The sequence below is a fragment of the Solea senegalensis genome, linkage group LG1, assembly GCF_019176455.1.
Source record: "Solea senegalensis isolate Sse05_10M linkage group LG1, IFAPA_SoseM_1, whole genome shotgun sequence".
NCBI lineage: Eukaryota > Metazoa > Chordata > Actinopteri > Pleuronectiformes > Soleidae > Solea > Solea senegalensis.
In genome coordinates, this window is record NC_058021.1 from 42865598 (window position 1) to 42888865 (window position 23268).

The window sequence follows — 23268 nt, forward strand, 5'->3', positions numbered from 1 at the left end:
TCATTAAATGTAAAACAAAGGAGAAAAAAAGCAAGGAGTTCTTGTTGTTCATAGGTTATTGTGCTATTATTTTACTATTTTTACGGGTCCGGGCCCACTTGACATCAAATTGTGCTGTATGTGGCCCCTGAACAAAAATGAGTTTGACACCCCTGGTGTACATAAACGGTGCAATACACCTTTAAAGAGGCGGCGCGCTCCCGCGAAGACTGCTCGCTCCGAGCTGTTCCCGCTCGCTCCCGCACCCATAAGGGGCGTTTGCGCGCTCCCAAGACACCAGGAAATATGGCGGCGCTCATGACTCTCAGTCAGGTAGGAGCTTCAGTCTCTGAAGAAAAGACGAATAATATTGAAATAAATGACGAATGAGTGACAGTAACAGCGTCACTTTGCCCTCAGTACATCACTGTCGTGTACGCTGTGCTCAGTGTTGACCTGTGGAGCCGCATTTGTGACGTATAAGTAAGAGTTAACATAGTTGGCTACATTTACTCAAGTTACTGTGGGATTTAATGGACGGAAGCTACAGTGACAGTGACAGTGGTGGCGTTACAGTAGCGAGGATGGTGACACTGAACACCAACACTTAGGTGTTTCAATTGAACCAAAACCAAAACAAATATTGCGTTAGCTTACGTTAGCTTTGTTTATCCACTTGTATCTCACGCTCGTATTTGACTGACTCGGTGTTGTGTTTCTCTCCTGTGTGCTGCTTCTTCTCCAGTTATCAAGTGGAAACCCAGCATATGAGCATTATTACAGACAGGTAAGGGTTCTAACCCTGTCACCCTCCCCCCGTGGTGACAGGGTTAGGACAGTGGCATTCACCCAGATACTGGGCAATAATTCAATTCAAATTAGCTGTATTTTTTCGCTATAATTATTGATTTATTTCAATCTATGCTTACCATGAAACATTTTTTGGGCTATACATAACACAGGCCTTCGTCCAGAGAGAGAAAACACGCTCATGCCAAGGTCGAGAATATCACATTGCATCATATTAGCAGTCTTAGCAGTTTCTGGAGGAAACAAGACATACAACATCAACATAATCATTTCCAGAATGATCAACGTTTTCTGACAAGTACTCGATTCCTCGAGAAACTAATCGACACTTTAATCGATTTAGGAAATTAATCGTTAGTTGCAGCAATATTAAGAAGTTTAAAGCCACAATTAACTGGTTTCTTTTCACTGTAATTATTTATTTTGATTGATTTTAATCTATGTTTATCGTAAAAATGGCTCAACCCTAGGTCCACAGTGAGAAAATCTCCTCACGTCATGGTCCAGAACATCATATTGCATCATAGCGGTCTTATAAATCAGTTCAACACACACTGCCTGTGTGAATTGGTGTTGTTACATGGTTTTAGTGTGAATTTTCTGGACCTCTACTGCCACAAAGGCAAGTTTAAGGCCAGTTGCTCTGTCATTAATCAGTGATTTATCCTTATCTGGATAGAACAGGTTCTGGGTCTGGGTATATTCGTACCATAGTTTGCCATTTAGTGAACTCTGAATTAGGATAAAATTGGCTTTGGTTATTGGTTATAAAGATTAATTTACACACCTCAACATGGTAACAGATTTTCTCACAAGACAGGCTTGTCTAGTGTTCATTTAAATGTGAATTATGGTCAAATGAAATCAGTTAATAAGCACAGCAATGTCTGCTCTTGTCTTTGCAGCTGGATCCAGGACACACAGGGAAAATATCAGCTGGCGATGCAGCTCAGTTTCTTAAAAAGTCAAGCCTGCCAGACAGTACATTGGGAAAGGTGGGTCTCATTTACTAACAAAATAAGATTATATATTCAATCCATAGCATCTAGGTTCTGTGATTTATATTTTTTTGATCTTTTTTTTAGATTTGGGATTTAGCTGATTCAGAAAGAAAAGGATTCCTGGACAAGAGGGTAACACTGAGTTTCTCTGTAAATTTGCTGTGATTGAAGATGCTGAGTGTGCATTGAACACTGGTCTTGTCTCTGTATCTTCCTCTTTTGTAGGGTTTCTTCATAGCTTTGAGACTCGTGGCCACAGCACAGGGCGGAAATGACATCAGCCTTAGCAACCTCAACAAAATCGTCGCTGCTCCCAAGTTTGTAAGTGTTTTAGAAAATGAGAATGTGAGTCAAATATGTCTCAACAGTCACTTCTTCATCCGTGTTTGACTCCCCTGCTTATTAGTGTCTTATCCACTTTATTATCATCCCTTTCTGATTTATTTTTCTTTTACAGAGAGACTCTAACAGCCCGAGTGTTTCCGCAACATTGCCAGACTCACAGTGGGCAATAAGGGTGAGAAGATATCAGTTTGAAGTACATTCCTGCATAAGACATTCACGTTTAGTTAAGTCAATTTGTCATCTCAACTGTTTTTTCCTCCCTTCCCAGCCTGATGAAAAAGGGAAGTTCGAGGGCATTTTTGAGAGTCTGACTCCAGTAAAGGGTCTTCTCTCTGGGGACAAAGTCAGGCCAGTTTTGATAAACTCCAAGCTACCTCTGGATGTGTTAGGAAAGGTGACATGACGTTTCAGAGTGATATTCTTGTACATATTACAATGTTAAACGTTTAAGTCATAATCATATTTCATGTTGAAACTTCTTGTTTCTGTAGATTTGGGACCTAAGTGATGTTGACAAAGATGGACATTTGGACAAAGAGGAATTCACAGTGGTAAGATGGAGGTTGTTTTAATATGCCGTGTTTCCCTCAAGTGTGATGGTTCGATTCGGTATAGTATGGTACATCTTTTTTAGAAATAACCAGCACCTACTGTTCCATTTTTTGGCAACCCTCCCTTGGGGCACCAGAGTAAAATGGTGTGGTGACGTCAGGCAGTCTGCTTATTAGGCGATAGAGAAATGTCACTCCCTTGAAGTTGAGGCAAACACCCGCAGTCTATTCACATACAAAGCTTGATGCCTTGTTAAGACAAACAGCCACATATCGAGCAGGAATAAAATAGCTGCTGGATGTCTTCAATCGCTGACAGCCACACACCCCGCCTACCAAGTAAAGGTACTGTTCTCAGTCGAAATGCTGACCCAGGGCTTTACCATTCCACACCGTACCGTACTCTACAAAACTGAACCGTACCATGATGGAAGCACGGCTGTAGAGAAAAACACTGAAAAGCCTTAACAAAGTACTTCAATGATATGTTTTCTGTGTTGGTTAGGCCATGCATCTTGTGTATCGAGCCATGGAGAAGGAGCCCATCCCAGCGAGCTTACCCACTTCCCTCATCCCCCCTTCCAAAAGGAAAAAGATTGCAGGTGCACTGCCGGGTGCTGTGGCGGTGCTGCCTGCTCTCTCTGGGCTTGCAGGTGGTCCAGCTCCTCTCAAAGACGCCTTGCGTAGCACTCCACCTCCTCTCAGTGCAGCTCCTCTCAGTGCGGCCCCTCTCAGCATCAGTGGCGTCGGCCTCTCTCCAAAACACTCCTTTAAATCCAGCTCACAGGTACGTCACCTCAGTTCCTCACCCGTGTCTCTCTTCAGGTGTCATTTTAAGTGTTTAAGTGATCACATCGCCAGCTTTATAACAGAGTTCCCATGGTCATGAAATTCCTGAAAATGTTTTAAATGAGAAAAACTGTTTTACGTCACTCACTTGTGTCACAATGTCACGTGATACACATACATTTTTAATAATCTATGGTTTTGGATTGACATTGTTTTTTAATTCACCTAAATATTCACCAATACTTCACCTTAAGTCAAGGCATTGCAATTGTATAGATTAATATTAGATCTTAGTAAAACGTGTTGACAGACTCTTACACTTATTTTTGTTTTCGCTCCATGGTCCGTCTTTGTGACGCTTGTGACGCTAGAAGACGCTTTCGTGCTGCAATTAAGGGAATAACGTCTGCCACAGATGCATCAGATGAGCTTATCTCTTTAGTTAGCTGCTCAAAGGGGGCGAGAAGACAGAGAATGTTCTGGTGTGAAGTGAATGTCGTGGAGAGTTCATAATCAGCGCTGTATTCAGCCAAGTTTTCCTTTTGTGCAAAGAGACTTTCCAGCATTTTTTAAGTGCTGCTCCACTGTGCACTTACTCACATCGTGTTGGAACCGTTTTACTGGTGTTCCAAACTGATCTTGGACAGACTCTAAGCGGGATTAGACAGGCGCGTGCTGACCATAGTTTTTGCATTCATCATCACAACATCCTGTTTCGGTGTTAAAAGTCTTTCGGCCCAAATGTGTCAGTGGCCGAATTTTCGATGCATGTCAAGTAAAAATGTGTGGGAACCCTGTTTTAAGAGTGTCAGAGAAGTTGGTAAAGATGGGTTCATACGCTCCATGAAGTAGCATATACACACAATATTAACTGATTGCCATGATTTGTTTTTTGCCATGATTTGTTTTTTTCTAATAGATAAAACTTGCCTTTCAGCACAAGAGCTTTAACTCTCTCCGCTCCTCTTGTTGAACATGTTGTCATGACACACATCTATACAGTCAGACTTGTTCAAACCACAATTGTGTCCTCTCAAACAGTTGGAGTGTATTTTAATAAAGGGCGGGGACGCCAGATCCAATCATACAGTAATGTGGTCACAGGAGACGCATCCAGAACACGTTTTAATGATGTGAACAGTCCTACTTAGCGCTATCCACACGTAGCCTCATCGCCGAGGACCGATATTGATACCACGACTGAATGGGGCCTATGACCAGTAGGCCATCTGGTTTGAGGGAAGTGCTTTGGTTAGAATTGATAACAATAACATAATTATTAGTTGTAATTGACCTTACATCCAATTGCAAAATGATATTAAATATCATCATTGAATAACTGAATTACTGTTCAACTTCATGTTTTTCTGGTAAATTAAAAAAATGTTTGTATCATTTGGTCATCATATTTTGTTTTATTTTTAGATATATTTATTTTTAAAGTTAAATAAATGCTAATATTAGGTCATTGCAAAGTCCTGCCATTTCAATTAAATGCTTTAATGTAGTTGTAGTACATTAAATCTGTGTCACAGATCACAGATCTAAATTGAGGGCTTAGTTTAGTTAGAAAAATGCATGTGTTGTGTATGTATGGCTCTGAATGCTACTGTGACTATAAAGGAGCTTTAAAAACCCACATGTCCTGATTCTTCAGGTGGCTTGTCCTTGAAAGAAACAACATTTCATAAATTAATGCTTTTCCTATGCTAATGGGAAGACTTGTTTCGCCGCATTGTTTTAATCATTGTGCGGTGATCTTTCAACCTTTGTGACACTTGTAGAAACAGGTTTCCCAGAGAGGGAAGGGAAGTGGTGTTCTCTGTTCACACCTGCTATAATCACCCGACATCATTCTCATCCTCTTGGATGTCCTTATTTTTTCAAAGCTTTTTTTGATCTCCTCAGGTTGCTAATATATTGATATACATTGTATATTGTTTGTTGCAGATGTTTTTCCCCCTAAATCTGCATTAACATCCATTTCCTTAATTGCCCATAGCCTGCAGTGAACTGGGTGGTACCTGTGGCTGACAGGGAGAGATACAAGGACATTTTCAAGCAGACAGACACTGATGGTGACGGACTGGTCAATGGCACCGAGGTGATAGAGATCTTCATGCATTCCAATCTCTCCCAGACAATGTTGGCCCAGATATGGTGAGACCACAGCACAGTTTGGATGTTTTTTTTCTCTTTACTTTCACTGCTCAATGAATCTTTCAGCTTCTTGAAGACTGAGAGAGAACGAGATTTCTGCAACTTCTCTGGGGAGAAACTGAAATAATCGCTATGTTGAGAGAGAGAGAGAGAGAGATCACTTCTTATTGGTTGCTCTACTAAGCAGCAACATGTTAACAACAAATAGAAGTCAGTGTCAGAGAGCATTTCAGAGATGGAGATATTGTCTCAGGTCATCTGCTCGATATAAACCGGGTGTGTGTTGTGGTGTATTTCCACCGGCTCTACTCGACTCGCCACAGCGGGGTTTAAGTAGCGTTTCCACTAACATAGTACCTGGTACCAGGTACTACTTTTAGTACCTGCTCCGGCAAGGTTCCAAAAGCGTGCTGAGTAGGTACTATGCGATGATTGCGATGATCGGCCACTGACTGGCCAGAGTGTCGTCACAGGAAGAGAAACGTGCGTGCGACACAGAAATCAAGCCTAACCGTGCCGAACTGTGGATCAGTTAAAACTACTTAACGATCCTAAAACGTGGCTTAATCTCCAACAATTAACAGGGAATTCTCTATATTTAACAGAGGAGTCTGTTGTATTTAGGGACATTTAGTTGATTATATTCTGTAATAACTTGGTGATGATGTTCTTAAATGTATTGTTTTGTTCACAAACCAAAATTATTCTAAAGATTTCTTTGTTATATGGAGTGAAGAAGCCAGAAAATATTCACATTTAAAAAACTGAAACAATCGGAGAAACTTGTTTCCGTTATTGAAAAAACACTCAAGCCCATATATCTATTATGAAAATAGTTGTAGATTAATTGAGTATTTAATAATCTATTAATCGGATAATCGTTGCAGCCTTAGTTGTGAAGATGTTGATAGGCCACAGACTATTTTAGCCACAGCATTCCTTCATATTAGAATGACAGCTACTGTATATATTCTAATGCAATATGTCCATGTAATACAAGGTAAACGTCCCTGCTGAAACTTATGTTTGTGAAACTTATGTTTTATTCCAATCTCATTTCAGTCTGTGCTTTCTTACCTGGGTACTTGAAAGGAGTGAATCTGGTCAGGTCTTGCCAGGCTAACTACTATAGCACCATCTTGTGGACAGTTTAAACCTCTGCAGGAGATATTTACAAAATAAGATGGGCAGTTTTAAACATGCTTTTCCAAGGCAATGGAATCAAATGTTCACCGCGTGTTTTTTTTCCCTCCTGCAAATGTTGAACAGATATTTTGTCACAGTCTTGAAGTGATGTTGATCTTCTTGTCTACAGGGGATTGGCAGACACCAAACAGACGGGAAAGCTGAACCACGAGCAGTTCTCTCTGGCCATGTATCTGATTCAGCAGAAGGTCACTAAAGGCTTAGACCCCCCCTCCAATCTCACTCCAGACATGATTCCCCCGTCAGAAAGGACTGGTACAACTGTCACCGTGAGTCCTTACTTTAACTCACTGCACCTTACACGTCGCATAATCTTTCAGTTTTCCTATTCATTTTTACAAATCTATTCTTTCCACTTTAATCTGTGCCCTGAGAGTTAGTTTTCTTTTCACTTTGTGCATTTTAAATCAGTGTTTGTCATAGCAAGCCTATTAAAGTGAAGTCTTTTTACCTGACTTCCGGCCAGGATTACTCTGGATTCTGACAGTTTAAACCTTTGACTGCTGTTGGGTTCTATGCGTCCATCAATAATGAATTTTAACTTGTCATTGGGAGATTAAAAAGTTGCAAAGCAGCTTTTTATATTGTGAGTTCTGTTGCTACCTTCTAAAACAGTTAATTACCTTCTTACTCTGGGGTTCATGTCTTCTTTGCACCACAAGGTGGTGCTGTTGTTCTCTCCATATTGTCAGTCTCTTATCATCAACATATGTCAAACAAATCAAATATACTTAAATGTCCCCACATGGAAGTTGTCCTTGTGCAAAACGAGCTGTAGAACATCTCAGTATATGATAGACAATTGCCCCTGCCTTAAAAACACATATGTACATGTATGTATATGTATGTGTGTGTATATATATATATATGTATATATGTACAGTATATGTACAGTATATGTATATATGTGTATGTATATATGTGTATATATATATATGTGTATATATATATATATATATATATATATATATATATATATATATATATGTGTATATATACATATATATACATATATGTATATATACATATATGTATGTATGTATGTGTGTATATGTATATGTATATATATATGTGTATATATATGTATGTACATATATGTATGCACATATATATATGTACATATATATGTATGTATGTATGTGTGTGTGTATGTATATATATATATATATATATATATATATATATATATATATATATATAATGTGTGTGTGTGTGTGTGTGTATGTACTACACCAGTAACCACACTGCAACTGTCAACTAACATCCATCTGCAGTATTCAGTACTTCCTGACTAATTCCTGTACTAACAAATAGTTTCACTTCATTTATTTACTTATTTGCAAATCTGGAGGTTTTCTAGAGGTAAAAGCATTATTTTAGAAACCTTCTTATCTTTAAATAACATTGAAACAATTATTAACTTGTGAATTCTTCTTTATTAATGTTAAGACAAACATTAACCGTCCTGTGCTTTACATTTAAAGTGGCAATAAACATTTTAGTAATACGCCACGTGTAATCAATTATAATACAGGAGCGATACACGTGCTGTTGTAAAATTGGGCAATTATGGACCGTCTGTTGAATGTTATTAATGTGGCACTGGCCGGATGTTGAACAATGATGTAGAGGACACATTTCACTTCAGTGTTGCATTCTTTTCTATTGTCCTGTGTGCATTTTTCCTCATGCATTGTCTGGGCGTCTGGTTCCCTCTCTGGCTGTGCGAGATGTTTGTATTTCCTTCCTGTGTCTTTTGTTTTGTTAGACATGTCGATGGGGAGCTCCTCTCTCCCCCTGCATATCTCTGCTGTCCTTTCTGCTCTTCTCCTCCTTCCTCCTCTCTGTATTGGACCATTTCCCCCATTGTTCTGTTACTGTTTGCAATCATTTCATCCATTTTCCTGTCCTACCTGTAACCACACTTCACGTCTTTTCTGTTCTCATCCTATGTCTGTTCGTGTTCTCCTTCGTGTGGTCTTACCCAACTTTTCTTTTTGTCTCATTCATGTGTCTCAATGTGTCTCACCTCAGGACAGCACCAGCTCCACGGGGTCGGTGGAGCTGACGGGCATCAAAGAGCTCGATGACCTCAGCAAGGAAATAGCGCAGCTGCAGAGGTGAGACCCTGCACCCTGAGTACAAGGAGGATAGGATAGCTTTGTTTAATTTCCTCACAGAGTAAGAAGGAGAGGTTGTAGTGAGGTTATATTGAGGTTATAGATCAAAGCTCTTTTTATCCATTAGTTATACTTTATTTTACCAAAAGCTCCTTCATATTTTGTTCCATTTCCCAAGAGATTTTGTGAAGAAAACAATGTCATCATGAAGCTTTGCTAATATTTATAAGGCTATCTTATATTTGGAGTAAATAGAATGGGGTATAATACTTTTTATTGCAATTTCAATAATGCTGGCATACTGCCAGCATGGGCTTTCTTTAGGTGCATGATATCAGAATGTGCTTTTCATTTCCTTTGCTCATCTCACACATTCTTAACCTTTTAGAGAGAAATTCATCCTGGAGCATGAGATCAAGGAAAAGGAGGATGCCATCAGGCAGAAAAACAGCGATGTTCAGGTGAGGCTTAGCAGAAGCAACAGTTTCATGAGCGATTAAGTGCTTGGATTACAGATTAAAGTGGTGCAAGTGCTGTTTTTCTCCCAAATGATACAATCTAGTGTTGAAGTGGTAGAAATAAAAGCTGACGAGAACATGAGACGCTGTTGATGTATGCCGCGAACACCTGTCGACGTGTGTTTGGCCGACCCTCAGGATATGCAGAACGACTTGGACAGGGAGAGCAGCAGTCTGCAGGACCTTGAGTCTCAAAAGCAGGACGCCCAGGAACGTTTAGAGGAGATGGACCAGCAGCGCTCAAAGCTGGAAGGAATGGTCAATGACGTCAAGTTGAAGTGTCAGGAAGAATCTCAGACGGTAAGAGACCTGACTTGTTACTATAATATAACAAGACATTCTGCTCTATATCCTGCTACTTGTGCAGTTCTTGTATTATTGTGGTGAAACCTTTGTACCTTGGCATATTTAATAGATGCAATTTAACCGTCGCACAGTTGTTGAACCTACAAGTGTAAACCCTTCTCTTTCTTTTTGGTTGGACCCTACAGATTTCATCCCTGCAAGGCCAGATCCGCTCTCAGGAGGTGGACCTCCAGAGCCAAGAGGATGAAATGAGGCGCACCAAATCAGACCTGAGCCGGCTGCAGGAGGAGGAGTCCCAGCTGGAGCAGAGCCTGCTCTCCGGTCGCGTCCAGCTGGACAGCATTGTTAAGTCGCTCAAAACCACCCAGGAAGAGATCAATCAGGTCAGAGCAGACAGAGAGGCAACAGGTTACATCAGGATGTTTTGCCATGTTTAGCTAGTAACTGATTATCTCAGTGTTGTGTGATGATAGATAGTGTTACACAGTAAGAAAGATTAAGTAGTTCATACAAATGTAAGCCAGGAATTACAAACGTAATATGTGGTGGTGAATGATGTAGAAAGGTGTGTCTGTGTGTAAATGTTCCAACTAATTCATGTTTTATGTTAATGTGTTATAGTGTTTGAAAGACAACAGTCTAAGTTTTATTTTTGCTTCTGTTTATCATATTAGCAAACCGTGAAGCAGACTGAAATGAAACTACTCTATCATAGTGGTTAAAGTCTATTTTGACCACTTTTTTTCACCAGCTTAACCACAAACCAACACTTGGTAAACATCCAGTGCATTTGTGAGTCTTCAGCAGATTCAATAATGACTCAAGAAGACTTTTAATTGGGGCCTTTTTGTACTTTTAGCAGTGATGCTCCAGTGTTGATAACCTTTCAAAAACTATACTGTGTCGAGATGGATTCAGATAACAACAGTATTTTATTTTGTGTGCTTAGGCTCGCAGTAAGTTGACACTGATCCAGGATAACCAGAAAGAGGTGACCAAGACCATTGAGCAGTACAACGACGCTTTGAGAGACATTAACGGAGGAAACTTCACCAACCTGCCAGACTTAAGTGAGGGGTTTCCTGCAAAGGAGAATGGAGGTTTCAGGACTGTGGTGAGGAAATAATTGCTTGAACTTTTCCTGGTTCTGGTTTTATCCACTAAACAGGACAACGGACACACTGACCAAACACGTCTTTCCTCACTTCAACTCGTCTTATGTCAACATCTCCTCCTCTCGCTGTTAACTGCTATTTAGACACCACAAAATAAACTAAATAAAACATAACTCTCATATGAAACCTTGTTGTTTCCTGGGTTGTTATAACCAAAGTTGTGGTTTTGTTGTAATGTATTCTTGAGCTCTCTTTTCCTGTTGTTTTAACTTGTTTTACATGTTGTAACGGGATTATTATTTAATTTGTGTTTTTTTTTGTGTGTGTGCATTAATTCACTAGGATGAATCTTTCAAGTCAAGGATAGCCATGTTCAACAACAGCAGTGCTAAGGAGGCTCCATCAGACCCTTTTAAAACAGAAGACCCCTTCAAGTCTGACACCTTTCAAGGTCTCAACACATCCTTGTATCTTTTTTTTATTTTTATCCTGTCTTTCTTTTTTTAAATTCTTCTTTATATTAATTGTAATCACGGTCTTTATACAAAAACAATCTTTCCTCACACAAAAGACCAGTTCTTAATATTGTAAGTTAGAACCATTCAAGTACAAGATGCATAAAAAAACCCACAAACATAAATAAATAAATAGAGGGACACAAACAAATCACTGACCAGTTCTGCCAGCAGATTAATCATGTAAATCAATGTAAATAAACATTTCCACTTTATACCTAAATGCAGCAAATGGAAAGGTTAAACATTCCCTTCTGTTGGAGTGCATGATGTGGAAAAATGAAAAGAAAACCACAGTAACAACAATAGGAAGTTGATGGTCAGAGGTTGACGATGGCTGTCGTGTCCTTGTTTTAGATCCATTTGGAGGAGATCCTTTCAAAGAGAGTGATCCATTCAAAGGAACCTCATCTGAAGACTTTTTCAAGAGGCCAGACAAGTCGGACCCGTTCCCATCCTCAGAACCCTTTAGTAGAAAACCCTCACTGCCAAGCAAGGTATCAAACACCTCTTCTTTGTAAATGTCCTGACTTTAAAATGCCACTTCCTTTTTCTCCATTGAATCACTTGCTGACTTGTCCTCACCATTGTAGATATGCAGTTATGTAGATGTAGTCATTGTTTATTTATGTTTTTTTTGTTTGTTTTTTTAACCAAAAGATGTCTTGAGTAGCTGACTGACTGTACGTGTGCTGTGCTTCTCTTTCCCAGCCGAGTGCCTTCAGCAGTGGCGATCCCTTCTCATCAAAGAGCCCAAAACCAAACAATTCAGGTACTTTTACTGCGCACACACAACACATTGGATGTCACTACACAAAGATTTTATCATCTTGGTTGTAAATGTAAAGTGTTGCTTTCTGGAAAAAGTGGATCAGATGGAGGGAGTTGAGGAGATCTTGAGGACAGATTGTAGTCATGTATGCTCAGGACTGTGGTCGCATGTCCTCCGACCACCTCCGAATGTGGTCTCTGTGATCAGATCCGGGGACACATTCAGGACGCTTTGGGAGCGTTCAGACCTGTACTTAGACGGATGTTAATGCTAGGTCTGAACGGGGTCGTAGGAGAACAGCCAACAGGAGCGCGGGCCGTTCTCTCTGAACTGAGCGGCCCCGTGTTTGGTCAAAAGGCTGGAAATAGAAGCCAGAGCACGTGCAAGTCCACATCTCTTTTATATCACTTGATTCACATTATGTCAAACGGTTTCAATGGTATTATTACTCAGTAATAGTGGATGTTGCCTACCCCTGCTTTAAGTCAACTAGTAGTACAAAACAGGTAGTCAAAGAATACACAGGTTGTATATTTTCCCTCAGTCTTGTGTCAGTAATTGTCGTGAGGCAGGTTCTATTCAGTATATGATGGCACTGCTGTAGGATACTGTACTGTTTACTTGCTCTGTCACTTTGTGATATAAAAGCACTCATAACGTAGTCGTCCCCGAGCTAAATGTGTGCAGATTTTCCAAGCAGATTTCCCAGAAAGTGTCTCTATTAACAGCAGCGTCGACGTGAGAGAACGTCCCTGTTGTGAAACTCATCTCAAAGAGTCTTTCTTTGCCATTCTGGGTGACGTGTTAGATTTAGATTATATTTTTGGGGGCATGAGGGGCAAACAATTTTTACTCACTGTGGCTTCACTTTTTCCTGTGGTTTTTGGGGCTATTTTTAGTCAAGTACCTACGCATTTAACTACCGGCCAACTAAAAATACTCCCCCCTACCCTGGAAAAACAGGAGGCTCGCAGGATCCAAGCATAACAGAAACTGTGTGACTGCTGGTCCTGCTCTACTAGAATACACTGCCACTCCTTTAACCAGTTCACTCCTGCCTCTGTCCTGTCTTTATATCTGCTGCTATTGAACTGCTCTGCCTCATTCAGCACACAAGTTGTTTTAAGTTAGTGGCCAGTGCTCTGCCATGCTACACACCTTCAGAAGAACACTGAGGCAACTGTAGACCTGAGCTGAATTACTGTGCGTAAAAAGAAAACACTGCATACTTCACATGAATGGAGTCTCTTGTGGTTGCACATTCACAACAAACATATTCTATTACGATATTTTGTTTTTTCACTATAACGATCAACAGTCTGTAGGTTGTGTTTTTTCTTTTTTTTTAATTAAGAAGCGCAACGCTGAGCTTCAAAACAAGCCGGGCACAGTTCTGGGTAACAGTACGCCAACTGACACCTCTAATTTGTTGATCAGATACATGCGTCAAGCTACACAAAACCTCTGCTCTCCAGCTTTATGCAAAAATGTCACGGAAAATTAAACGGTCGTGCCACATTCCCTCTCCCTGAAAATCCTAAGTGAGATGGAGAGATTGTTGTGAATGTGTGGTGTGAGGCTGAACTTCACTTTCATTAGTTTCTGGCTTTTTCCATAAACCTGTTCAAATGTTCCAAAATGCCCTTTTGAACGTGCTGTTGTCACAGATGTGTTTGGGACAGCGGACCCTTTCCGAAGCCACGCGTTTGGAGGCAAGGTCGGTGGATTTGCTGATTTCAATCAGATGTCAAAGGTAAGCTCCGCAGTTGTACCATAAAACATGGTTTTTCCACCCGAGCTGTAGAAAGCTGTGTTAATTTTTCTCTCGTGGAGATTTATTTCTTTATTTTCCTGCCAGTTTATTACGTTTGTGAAAACATATGCACTGGTATGGGGCCAGAGGCTTTAGATTCTGGCTGACTCTTCTCTGAGGGGAGTCATGGTTTCGTTGATAGCATTTTGTTTTGTTTTGTTTTCATCTCTTTTCTCTGCTGTGTGAACAGAAATCAGAAAACCCTGTGCTCCCATCAAAGAAGAATGTGCCTAACCGACCTGCACCTCCTCCCTATGGTAAGCCCAGGTTTTATATAAGTGTTTATGAGTGTGTGTTTAAACATGACTCTGCTTGCTGCCCGGTTTGACGTTAATGGTTTATTGTTGTTCATAACCAGCACATTTTGTTGATTGAAAGCAGTTGAAATTAATACCGTTTGTGATTTATCACCCCGTTGTTATCGGTACAACATTTGGTTGCCCTTCTCTGCTTCTATTGGTTGCGACTTGTCACAAAAATGCAGCAGCCTCAACATATTTTGGTTCTCTCTGTGACTGTTGTCTTACTGAAGAGCGATTTTGGTGCCGTGGCGGTATGTGGGAAAACTTCCCGCCTGACGTGTGAGGTTGCAGGAAAGGAAAAGAAGAATAAGATTGCAAATGTGATAAAAGTCTGGTTTCTCAAAGCGATGTGACTCCACGAAGGCATCACTTTATTTTTGTCGTGAACAGTTTAGTGTGATCGGATTAAGAGAGAACTCTTCAACAGCCAGTTAGATGAGCATGATTTTAGCATCATGCTCATCTAATTCAAAGTCCCACACAGCTGAAAGGACATGCCCAGCATATGCCCTTCCGCTTCTACCATGCACGTATTCTTTTAGCAGAAGCCACAGCGTGAGAAAGTTGATCTTCCCCTTTGCCTCACCACACAGAGAAAGGGCAGAGATGAGTAGCGAGTGTTAAACAGCGAGCCGGCTCTAGAGACGTGCCTCATACGTGATGGGGAAGTGAGAATGCCCACTCTCAAAGCCATGGACTTTTCTCACTTTCTGCACCGCATGCAGAAGCAAATTGCACAATTAGCAGCGTCGATTGTTCTTTAACTGTTTGTGTTGCGTTGCATTCTTAGGTAGATGAGTAAGAAAACCGTTGTTTCCCTGGCTAAATGCATGCTATTATACTACCGCTGTCCTTTATTAGACAGTGGAGGCCTTAATTGAAGCTCTCAGTCTGCAGATGCAAACCTTTATGGTGATGGTGCAACTTTGACAGATGTGAAAAAAAATGTCACTACAGGAAATGTCTACAAAATTTACTGTAGACAAGGGTGGGTCCATGTTTTGCAATTCTGCTTTCCAAAAAAGCACCAATGTGCTTGTTAAGCTCCGATGTTAAGCTTCAATGCATGATTGAGCTTTACTCAAAAATGTGGTTAACACCTTTTATAAAAAATTTAAAAAAAAGCTGATATCACCTGTGGTTAACTACTGTGAGCTTAAAGCTCTTGGCTTCCTGCAAAAACATTTAGCAACAACAATACTACACACACACACCTTTTTTTTAAGTGTGATGTTATTTTCCCAAAGGGGCAAGCATCTAAACTCAGGTGACTAAAACTGTTGTAATGACATGGATACGTCTTCCTTCTCTGGTAGGTTTGCTCAGTTTGGGTGCGTCAGAGTCGTCCCAGGGTGTTTGCCTCGCTGCAGACTGTAACGACTCTTTTGTTACGACAGACACAAGTAAAACATCCAAAGAGGGTCCTGTTGGTTTTGCAGATTTTGCTTCTGTAAGTGAAGTCAGTCTACTTACAGTCTTCTTTTGGATGGAGCCTCTTTGTCTGCATGAGCTGCCGATCTCTTGATCTTCAGACTGTGGAGCTGCAGGCTCGCAGGGGTCACCTCTCTGTCCACTGTCCCTCACACGGTGACTCTAGAAGGGAATCACAGGACGGCTGTTTTTACTGGCCGTCTACTAACAACTCACCAAACCACTGAGACCTTTATAAGGGATTTGAGTAAAAGTAAAAATACATAGAGTTTATTGCATGACTGACATGGACCAGATCCAGGGTTTGTGTGTATCTAGTCGGCCGTTAACCTTTTGTGTGTCTGGTAAAAGGGGCTTGCATGCTTGTTGTTGTCTCTGGCGTTAGCCTTAGGCAGGAAGTCAGGATTCATACACTCAGAGTCAGCGTGGTAGTGAACTTGCCCAGTCAGGTAGCACTCGAGGAGCATTTTTCAGGTGTTGAGCTACAAGCTAAAGGCTTATTTTCTGTCGGAGCATGATATGCCTGGAAGCAGCGCACAACAGTGTAAATCTGCCTCTTTGTCTTCCACCTTCCGCTTCTTTGCCGTCGTGTATAATCTAACAGCTGAGCGCTCTCTCGAGTGAGGAGATGATGCATGGCCGTTTTTTTTATGTGCGGTTTGTGTCATTTCACGTGACATGTTTTTTTTTTAATCCCTCATGCCATGCATGACAGTTGTGGGAGGGATTTATGTGTGTGTGTGTGTGTGTGTGTGTTTATTTTATACAGAGCTCTGTATTGTATTTTTTTTCTGCCAGGATCTGAACCTGTCAAGGTAAGACTGTACCGAGGGTGTGGTGGTCAATCCTTTGCATGAGAAAAACCTGTCCACACAGCATAATCTGCGTCGAGTGATTCATGAGCACAATTATTTTTAGTATCCATCCACAGTCACATTGATCCAGAGTGTTTCCAAGAACATGTGACCTGTCATTTATTGCGCTAATGTAGCACCTGAAGCTTTTTTGTGCAGATTTCTCCGCTGTTTGGTGACATCCAAGTGAATTTATGTCTCCTCACCTCACTGTTGCATATAAAATCATTTTTAACTTTGTGTTTTGGAGATCATTTTTGACAATTTGCCTAGTTCTAAACTCTTGATTTTGAATTTGCATCCAGAGTTTGATTTACATCCGTCTTCCTTGTCCAGAGATCTGTATCTTTGTACGTTGACCTTTTTCAGCCTGCATTCCTGTGTTTTTCTCCACATCTAATGTTTGTTTCTCTGCTCTAGCTTGGAAATGAGAGCCAGCAGCTAGAGTGGGCCAAGCGGGAGAGCGAGCGTGAGGAGCAGGAGAGGCTGAGGAGGCTGCGGCTCCAAGAGCAGCAGGACCTGGAGCTCGCCATGGCTCTCAGCAGGGCCGACATGCCCAGCGTCTGACCAGGCATGCCCCACCGCAGCTTTTCAGCCCTCTTCATTTAGTCGACACTGGCCCAACATGACTATCAGCTCCTGTTACCAATTTGTATAAGACACCAGTGTTGTCTCCCGCCGTGACTGGACTCAAGTCAAATGACTCCACGTTTAGCCACCAGTTAAGGTTCATTGCTCCCAAACTACATGACAACTATAATCAGGGACGATACGGAGCCAGTTGATTTAAGCCTGCCTTCTTCCTGCAGCAACATAGCGATTTAAACGCAACACAAACCAGAAGGGTTCATGACTACAACCTAAGCCTAGCTCCATATCTTGTTCTGGTAATCACTCTGCCTTAACCAAAAGCCTGTTTGTTGCAAAACAAAAGAATATTTTATTTGTGTACAAAAGCGATGGGTGTGTTGCGCATGTACTTGCAAGATGCACTTTGTAAACAGTTTTATATATAACCTTTAATTACTCCGAAGAATTCGTATTAAAAATTAAAAAAAAAAAGTCAAACCATACAAGCTAACTGTTAGCCTGGGTATAAAGTTATATTATTTTTTAGAACCCTCTTCATGTGTTCACTGTAAATATAATATTATATTAGACTTTAGAACATCTGTAAAAGAAGACTGGAGTTATCAGCATGAGAACGGCATGATTTAGATTTTAATATCAAAGGTTACAAATGTTTTCTTAACAGTTATGATTTTAAATCTACTATTTATGGCCTTACAGTTCATGGATTAAAGAATATAATCAACCTCTGAGTGTAGAGAAGTGGGGTGTGTTGGCAATCAGTGATGTGCTTTTTAGTACTAACAAAGACTTTGGTTAAATATTGTCCTATCGTGGCTCGACCTCGTCTTTACAATTTTTAAACAAAAACACAGAGACACTAGTGATAACCGGCGATGTCTTCCTTTCCTACGATAAAAAGGTCCGTCTACCTTGGATACGATGTCCGAAGCTTGTGCGCGTCGGATGGTTTCTCATTGGTTGCCTTGCGGTGAAAACCCTGAGCGACTTGCACTCCCATACAACTAAAAGCCTCTACTATTCAATGGAGAAATGTGTAAAGGTAATTTGTTTTTAGTCGTGCTGTTACATTTACCTTTTAACTTCTTCTCCATCCTCACGTTACCACTGATGTAGTGCGGTGACCGCGTGCTTCCAAATCTCTGCTTTTCAAGCAAGTCAACCGTTAAACTTTGCGCCTCATGATCCGTTTGGAGGACGTCTGTGTAAGATCTCTTTCTTCTAACTGTTAAACACTAATCAGGTTTATTTGGCACATAATGTATGGATGCATTGTATCTTCCAGAGCTGACTGGACATGCCTTATTTATCAACATATCAACACTGTAACATATTATTGCACAGTATGTATGCGATTATATTCTGCATATGAAAATCCTTAAAGTTTTAAGTCGCTCGGATCCAGCTTTTGATTGAATAAAAGTGATTTTTTAAACATTGTCTGAATATGATACGCCTTGTGTTTTTACTACACGGTGTAGAAGGAAGTCTGAACCGTGTAAAGCTAAATTATTATTTGTTAGACTTTTGAGTCGATGCTGTGGTAATTATACAATATGACCGTAATTGTAAGGTTTATTTTTTTTAAGGTAGTGATATGCTTTCTACAAATGATTGATTTGTAGATTCATATTGGCTTTATAACACGACCTGCATTAATATTGGAACAAAAAAAGTGAAATGAGAGTGATACATTTGCATCTACCACTGAAGATATTTTTGACTTGGTGTGTACTTCCTCTTTTTTCTTTTTTTTTTAAATATGATGCTTTGTGGAACAGTTTCCATCAATACAGGTCACATTCTTGTTTTTATATATTTGTACAGATCGTACGTTTGTGTTTTTGTTTTTTGTTTTTTACGAGATGATCACAAAACGACACATTATTCACCTACTTTTTAAATTGATATGTGGTTTTGGTGCATCTACTCAATTCTGCCTTTGATGTGGGTGAAACAAATACTGACACCACACAGATGTATTATGCACAGACTTGGGATACTTTGAAACTGTAGTACACAGTGACTCTGTGTAATTGTAGTATTAAGGCCCTTTGATGTCCTTCTATAATTTCTACCCATCAGAAATGGAGTGGAAGGTTCCCCTGATGAGGGTTTGCTGTTCCCCTCTGTCCAGACGGCTCCTGGCTCACTCTGTAATTATGGAGATGGAGTGTTTGTATTTATAGGCTAAGCCCACAAGTGGCTGCCCTTCTGTCCTGCAGCTGCATAACATCACAGTGGAAATCAAGTGCCCCTATTTTCAAGTTAAAGCGGGTACACAATGGCAGCATGTGTAACTGAGGGTCTACAGGTCACAGTATATGAAAACGAGAAATGTGTGAACAACACAAAATGGAAATTCACGAGCATCAAAGCCAAGTGTTCATTTTCATTGATTTTTACTTATTTATTTACAATAAATACACATTTTACAGTATAAAAAAAATCCATTTACATATTCATATAAATTTAAGTAAAAAAAAAAACCAAAACAATAATGCACAGGACATCAAGCCCTGATAGTGTACAGAGGGGCTGGATCCAAGAGTTTCACACCAGGAGACAACAATCACTCCACACAGGAAGAGGAAAGGCAATAAAATAAAAGTTTGTGGCTGTCCAGACATTGAGGCAGTTTAAATAAAACATTGTCTGCACCGATAGGCAACTGTATGTGCATTTTTCACTCCCGTTAACAAGGACATGTTCTGTCACTTGGAGAGTTTTTACAGTAGCACAGTCATAGAAAGGCACTTGGTGTCAAACACCGCATTCCAGTTTTGTCAGAGAAGAGTAGTATATACAGGGCCAGCCCCTTGTTGGTCTGCCTGCTTCTCTAAAGCTGTCATAGAACCAAAGTAGTACCAGCTACATCATTAGAAAATAATAACACTAAAGCTTTTTCAAATCCAAAATTAGACATAACATATATTTATATATATATATATATATAAAAGACTTTGGTCACGTGTAGAACGATTTAAATAATAAAAAAAAAATACATCAGCTGAATCACAATAAAATAATGAAGTCCTTATGTGTGGGCTCCTCCTCACATGTGTCTCTTCATGTGCAGGGCCAGGTGGTCAGACCTGGAGAAGGCGCGCTCACACAGGTGGCACTGGAACGGCCTGTGTCCGGTGTGTTTGCGGAAATGACGGGTGAGCTCGTCGGAGCGGGCGAATTTCCACCCGCAGCCTTCCCAGCTGCAGTGGTATGGCTTCTCACCTGCGTGACAGACAGAAACATTTGGATGAGTCACTGGGCTTTGTGTTTACAGAGGAAACAAGGTTGACTGGAGCGGAAACACTAACAGTCGGATTCATGAGCTCGGACTTACCGGTGTGAGTCCGCAGATGTGCCTTCAGGTGGGAGCTCTTGGTGTAAGTTTTGCCGCAGCCGGCGAAGCTGCAGGTGTGCGTGGCCGTGCGCTTCCTCGGCCATGTGCGCCGTCCTCTCTTGGGTTTGGACTCCAGCAGCTCTAAGGGAGAGGAGGGCGGTGTGAGCATCACCCTCTGCGCGCCGGGCTGCTGCTGCTGCTGCTGCTGCTGCTGCTGCAGGCTCAGACCCTCGTCGTACATGGCGAAGGCAGTGTGCGGAGCGTGGTAGGACATCTGCAGCTGCGCAGCCTGCGGGTGCGAGTGCGGGTGCGGGTGCGGGTGCTGGTGCGGGAAACCCGCCGGCGTGTGATACTTGTGTTGGAAGTTCATGGGCTGGCACAGCTGTGCCTGGCAGTCTGAGGCTCCCTGGTCGTCGGGGCTGAGCGGCGGTGTCATGTTGCTGACTGCGCGCGGGGAGATGGCGACCCGGGGCTGCTCGAAGGACATCATGCAAGAAACGTTCCCTTCTTGTTTGATTTTGCTGCAGCTCTGCGGCACCATGCCCAGATTGGGGCCGTACGCGTCCATGGACGGCTCCACTTTAATGTTTTCCGGGCGCGGAAAGGGCACGGAGTTGACATAAAATCTCCCGTGGACGCCGTGGCTGCGCGTAATGCCAAAGCAGTTGCTGTTGGTTCCATCGGAGCGCAGCAGCTCGGTCATGAGGCTGGCGCCGTACGGGGGCGGCGGGGAGCGGTGGTCGTCGGCTGGGTACGATGGCACCGAGTTTCCAGTTGTGTACATGCTGTTGTTGTCCACCGTGCCCACGTATTCCGCCGCGCTATCTGAGCCGGTGGTGTTGGCGAGAATAAAATCCAGATCCAAATAATTACTCAGATCCTCGTCGTCCTTTTTGCTGTGATTGTCCAGGTTATGTACCATTTCAAGCATGGAGCAGCTGCTGGAGACGAGTTTGTCCATCTCTCCTTTCCATCTCTGAAAGAATGAAGAGAAATGTCATAAGTTATACAGCCTTTATATTTACGGAAACCAGTTGTTTTTGCTGCATTTACAAGTCAAACAAATGAGTTCAACAAGCAGACCACAGAAGTTAAACAAAAAGTCACTTTTTAATACAACTTTTTAAACTTTTTAAACTTTTTTTGAACTTACGTTTTCCCAGGGTCTTTCTCTTTGGTTTGAAAATGTCGAAAACGACGGCAGCATCACTCCGGATAAGGCCATCGTTTGGTTTTTAGAAAATAACAATAACAACAACAATAATAATAATAATAATAATAATGAGGATTTGTCTTGTTTCAGTGGCGTCTGTGTCTGTGGCGCCTGTCACTGTCGTCCGCGCTCCAAAGACATGAAGAAGTTTCAAAAGTGGAAGGAGGTCTCCCAACTTTATAACTCTGAAGCTCCAGCGCTCCTGGCCAATTGTGAGAGCTCAGGAAATAACGTAGAGTTCGGTAAATTTAGCTCTATATAAAGCGGCTCCTGAAGGCAGCGGGGGCTCAGTGCGCCTCAGTGTGACCGAGCAGCGCAGCGCTGAGGAGCCTATAAAGCGCGGATCCTCCCCCTGCGCACTGACGCACTCCGCAGACCTGCCCACCTGAGCCGTGCCGGGCTGGAAAAAAAAAAAATCACAAACACACAAGGCAATATAGCAACCAGAGATTCTTACGTAATATGCTGAAAAGAACAAGCCTAATGACAGAAGAGAGCTGGAGGCCAAGCCACACTAATAACTTAGAAAGTTAAAGTCTGTCAGTGCTGCACTAAATCACCCCGACACAGCAGATAACATGGATTTCTGATGAGCAGCAATAACATTATAATAACATTCATATGACGAGGTCACAACTCGGCACATGTGTTCTTCTGTTAGTTTTGATATTTGCCTTAAAGGTACAGTGTGTAAACTTTAGCAACTGTTACTGGTGAGGAGGAGCTCGTGCTGTTAGTGATGGTTTAAATAAAACTTGGAGTATTCATTTGCATTCATATTCAAAGTGAAGCACTGCTGATACTGAACTTAAACCAGTTTAATGACTTTGGTTTTTTAAAACGTAGAACAGATGTGCACTAAATGAGCAAGTCTTCAAAATAAAACTCAATAACTTCAGCGCAACACTATTTAAATATCAACATACAGCTAAAGATATCTGGATTTCTTTATGTTAAAATGTGTTTTTCCATGTCACAGTTCTAGCTCCACTCGGCTCTGCACGACTTGTTTTCCATCATGAACGCTACCAAACACGGAACGTCTGCACCTCGTCAATGGACCGCGGTGTATATATCTTTCCGTGTTTTTAAAAAAATAGTGGGTTTGATTCTTGTGTCGGACGTTGCGCTCATTATTGTGGCCAGAGCAGGTTCTAAAAAAAGCAGCAGGTACTATCACTGATGGAACTGTAGAATAGAAAAGCCATTAGCAGATCCCTCACCTGAGCCTTTCCTTCTAAGTGTGTTGAACCTTTGCAGCTTTCAGTTAGCAGCAAAACTCAAAAGATGTTCACTTCATTCATTGTGGACTGTTGTTAAAACATGGCGGCTGACCCGGGTCATTCCGGGGTAATTGAAAACAACAATTTCATACAAATAGGTGATTGGACACCTATTTTAAATAATAATAATAATAATTATTATTATTATTATTATTTTATATTCCCCTTCTGTTAACTTACAGTAATTTCACCACATTTTATTTTTATTTTTTTACACACTGGTCCTTTAATTCTCCCCTTGTCAGTGTCCA

The 23268-nt window shown here is 41.3% G+C and overlaps 2 protein-coding genes across 5 annotated transcripts; one reads left to right on the forward strand and one right to left on the reverse strand.

Annotated features, from left to right (window-relative positions):
- Positions 1-264: 264 nt before the first annotated feature.
- On the forward strand, positions 265-18618 carry LOC122768840 (epidermal growth factor receptor substrate 15-like 1). Of its 4 annotated transcripts, none has more exons than XM_044025127.1 (23): positions 265-312; positions 725-766; positions 1695-1784; positions 1875-1922; positions 2016-2111; positions 2248-2307; positions 2404-2529; positions 2627-2686; positions 3192-3473; positions 5478-5635; positions 6951-7110; positions 8876-8961; positions 9350-9422; positions 9618-9779; positions 9971-10168; positions 10735-10899; positions 11243-11351; positions 11773-11912; positions 12127-12187; positions 13855-13940; positions 14191-14257; positions 15619-15752; positions 17008-18618. In XM_044025127.1, exons 1-23 carry the CDS (start codon positions 286-288, stop codon positions 17152-17154), a joined length of 2577 nt encoding a protein of 858 aa, XP_043881062.1. In that variant the 5' UTR covers positions 265-285; the 3' UTR covers positions 17155-18618. The 4 variants fall into 4 exon arrangements, with proteins under 4 accessions (XP_043881062.1, XP_043881078.1, XP_043881087.1 ...); XM_044025143.1 differs by lacking the exon at positions 15619-15752 and adding an exon at positions 16532-16548; XM_044025152.1 differs by lacking the exon at positions 15619-15752.
- A 953-nt stretch (positions 18619-19571) lies between these two features.
- Positions 19572-22025, reverse strand: klf2b (Kruppel-like factor 2b). The gene is made up of 3 exons (XM_044025153.1): positions 21675-22025; positions 20522-21497; positions 19572-20409 (listed from the first exon to the last, which is right to left on the reverse strand). Exons 1-3 carry the CDS (start codon positions 21744-21746, stop codon positions 20234-20236), a joined length of 1224 nt encoding a protein of 407 aa, XP_043881088.1. The 5' UTR covers positions 21747-22025; the 3' UTR covers positions 19572-20233.
- Positions 22026-23268: the final 1243 nt, after the last annotated feature.

Bases quoted from the DNA above. Each gene is read 5' to 3' on its own strand.
- LOC122768840 (XM_044025127.1), top strand. From the start codon at position 286: ATGGCGGCGCTCATGACTCTCAGTCAG. The intron at 767-1,694 runs GTAAGGGTTCTA...TTGTCTTTGCAG, and splicing joins ATGAGCATTATTACAGACAG to CTGGATCCAGGACACACAGG. The intron at 2,530-2,626 runs GTGACATGACGT...TTGTTTCTGTAG, and splicing joins CTCTGGATGTGTTAGGAAAG to ATTTGGGACCTAAGTGATGT.
- klf2b (XM_044025153.1), bottom strand. From the start codon at position 21,746: ATGGCCTTATCCGGAGTGATGCTGCCGTCGTTTTCGACATTTTCAAAC. The intron at 21,498-21,674 runs GTAAGTTCAAAA...TCATTCTTTCAG, and splicing joins GAGAAAGACCCTGGGAAAAC to AGATGGAAAGGAGAGATGGA. The intron at 20,410-20,521 runs GTAAGTCCGAGC...TCTGTCACGCAG, and splicing joins ACATCTGCGGACTCACACCG to GTGAGAAGCCATACCACTGC.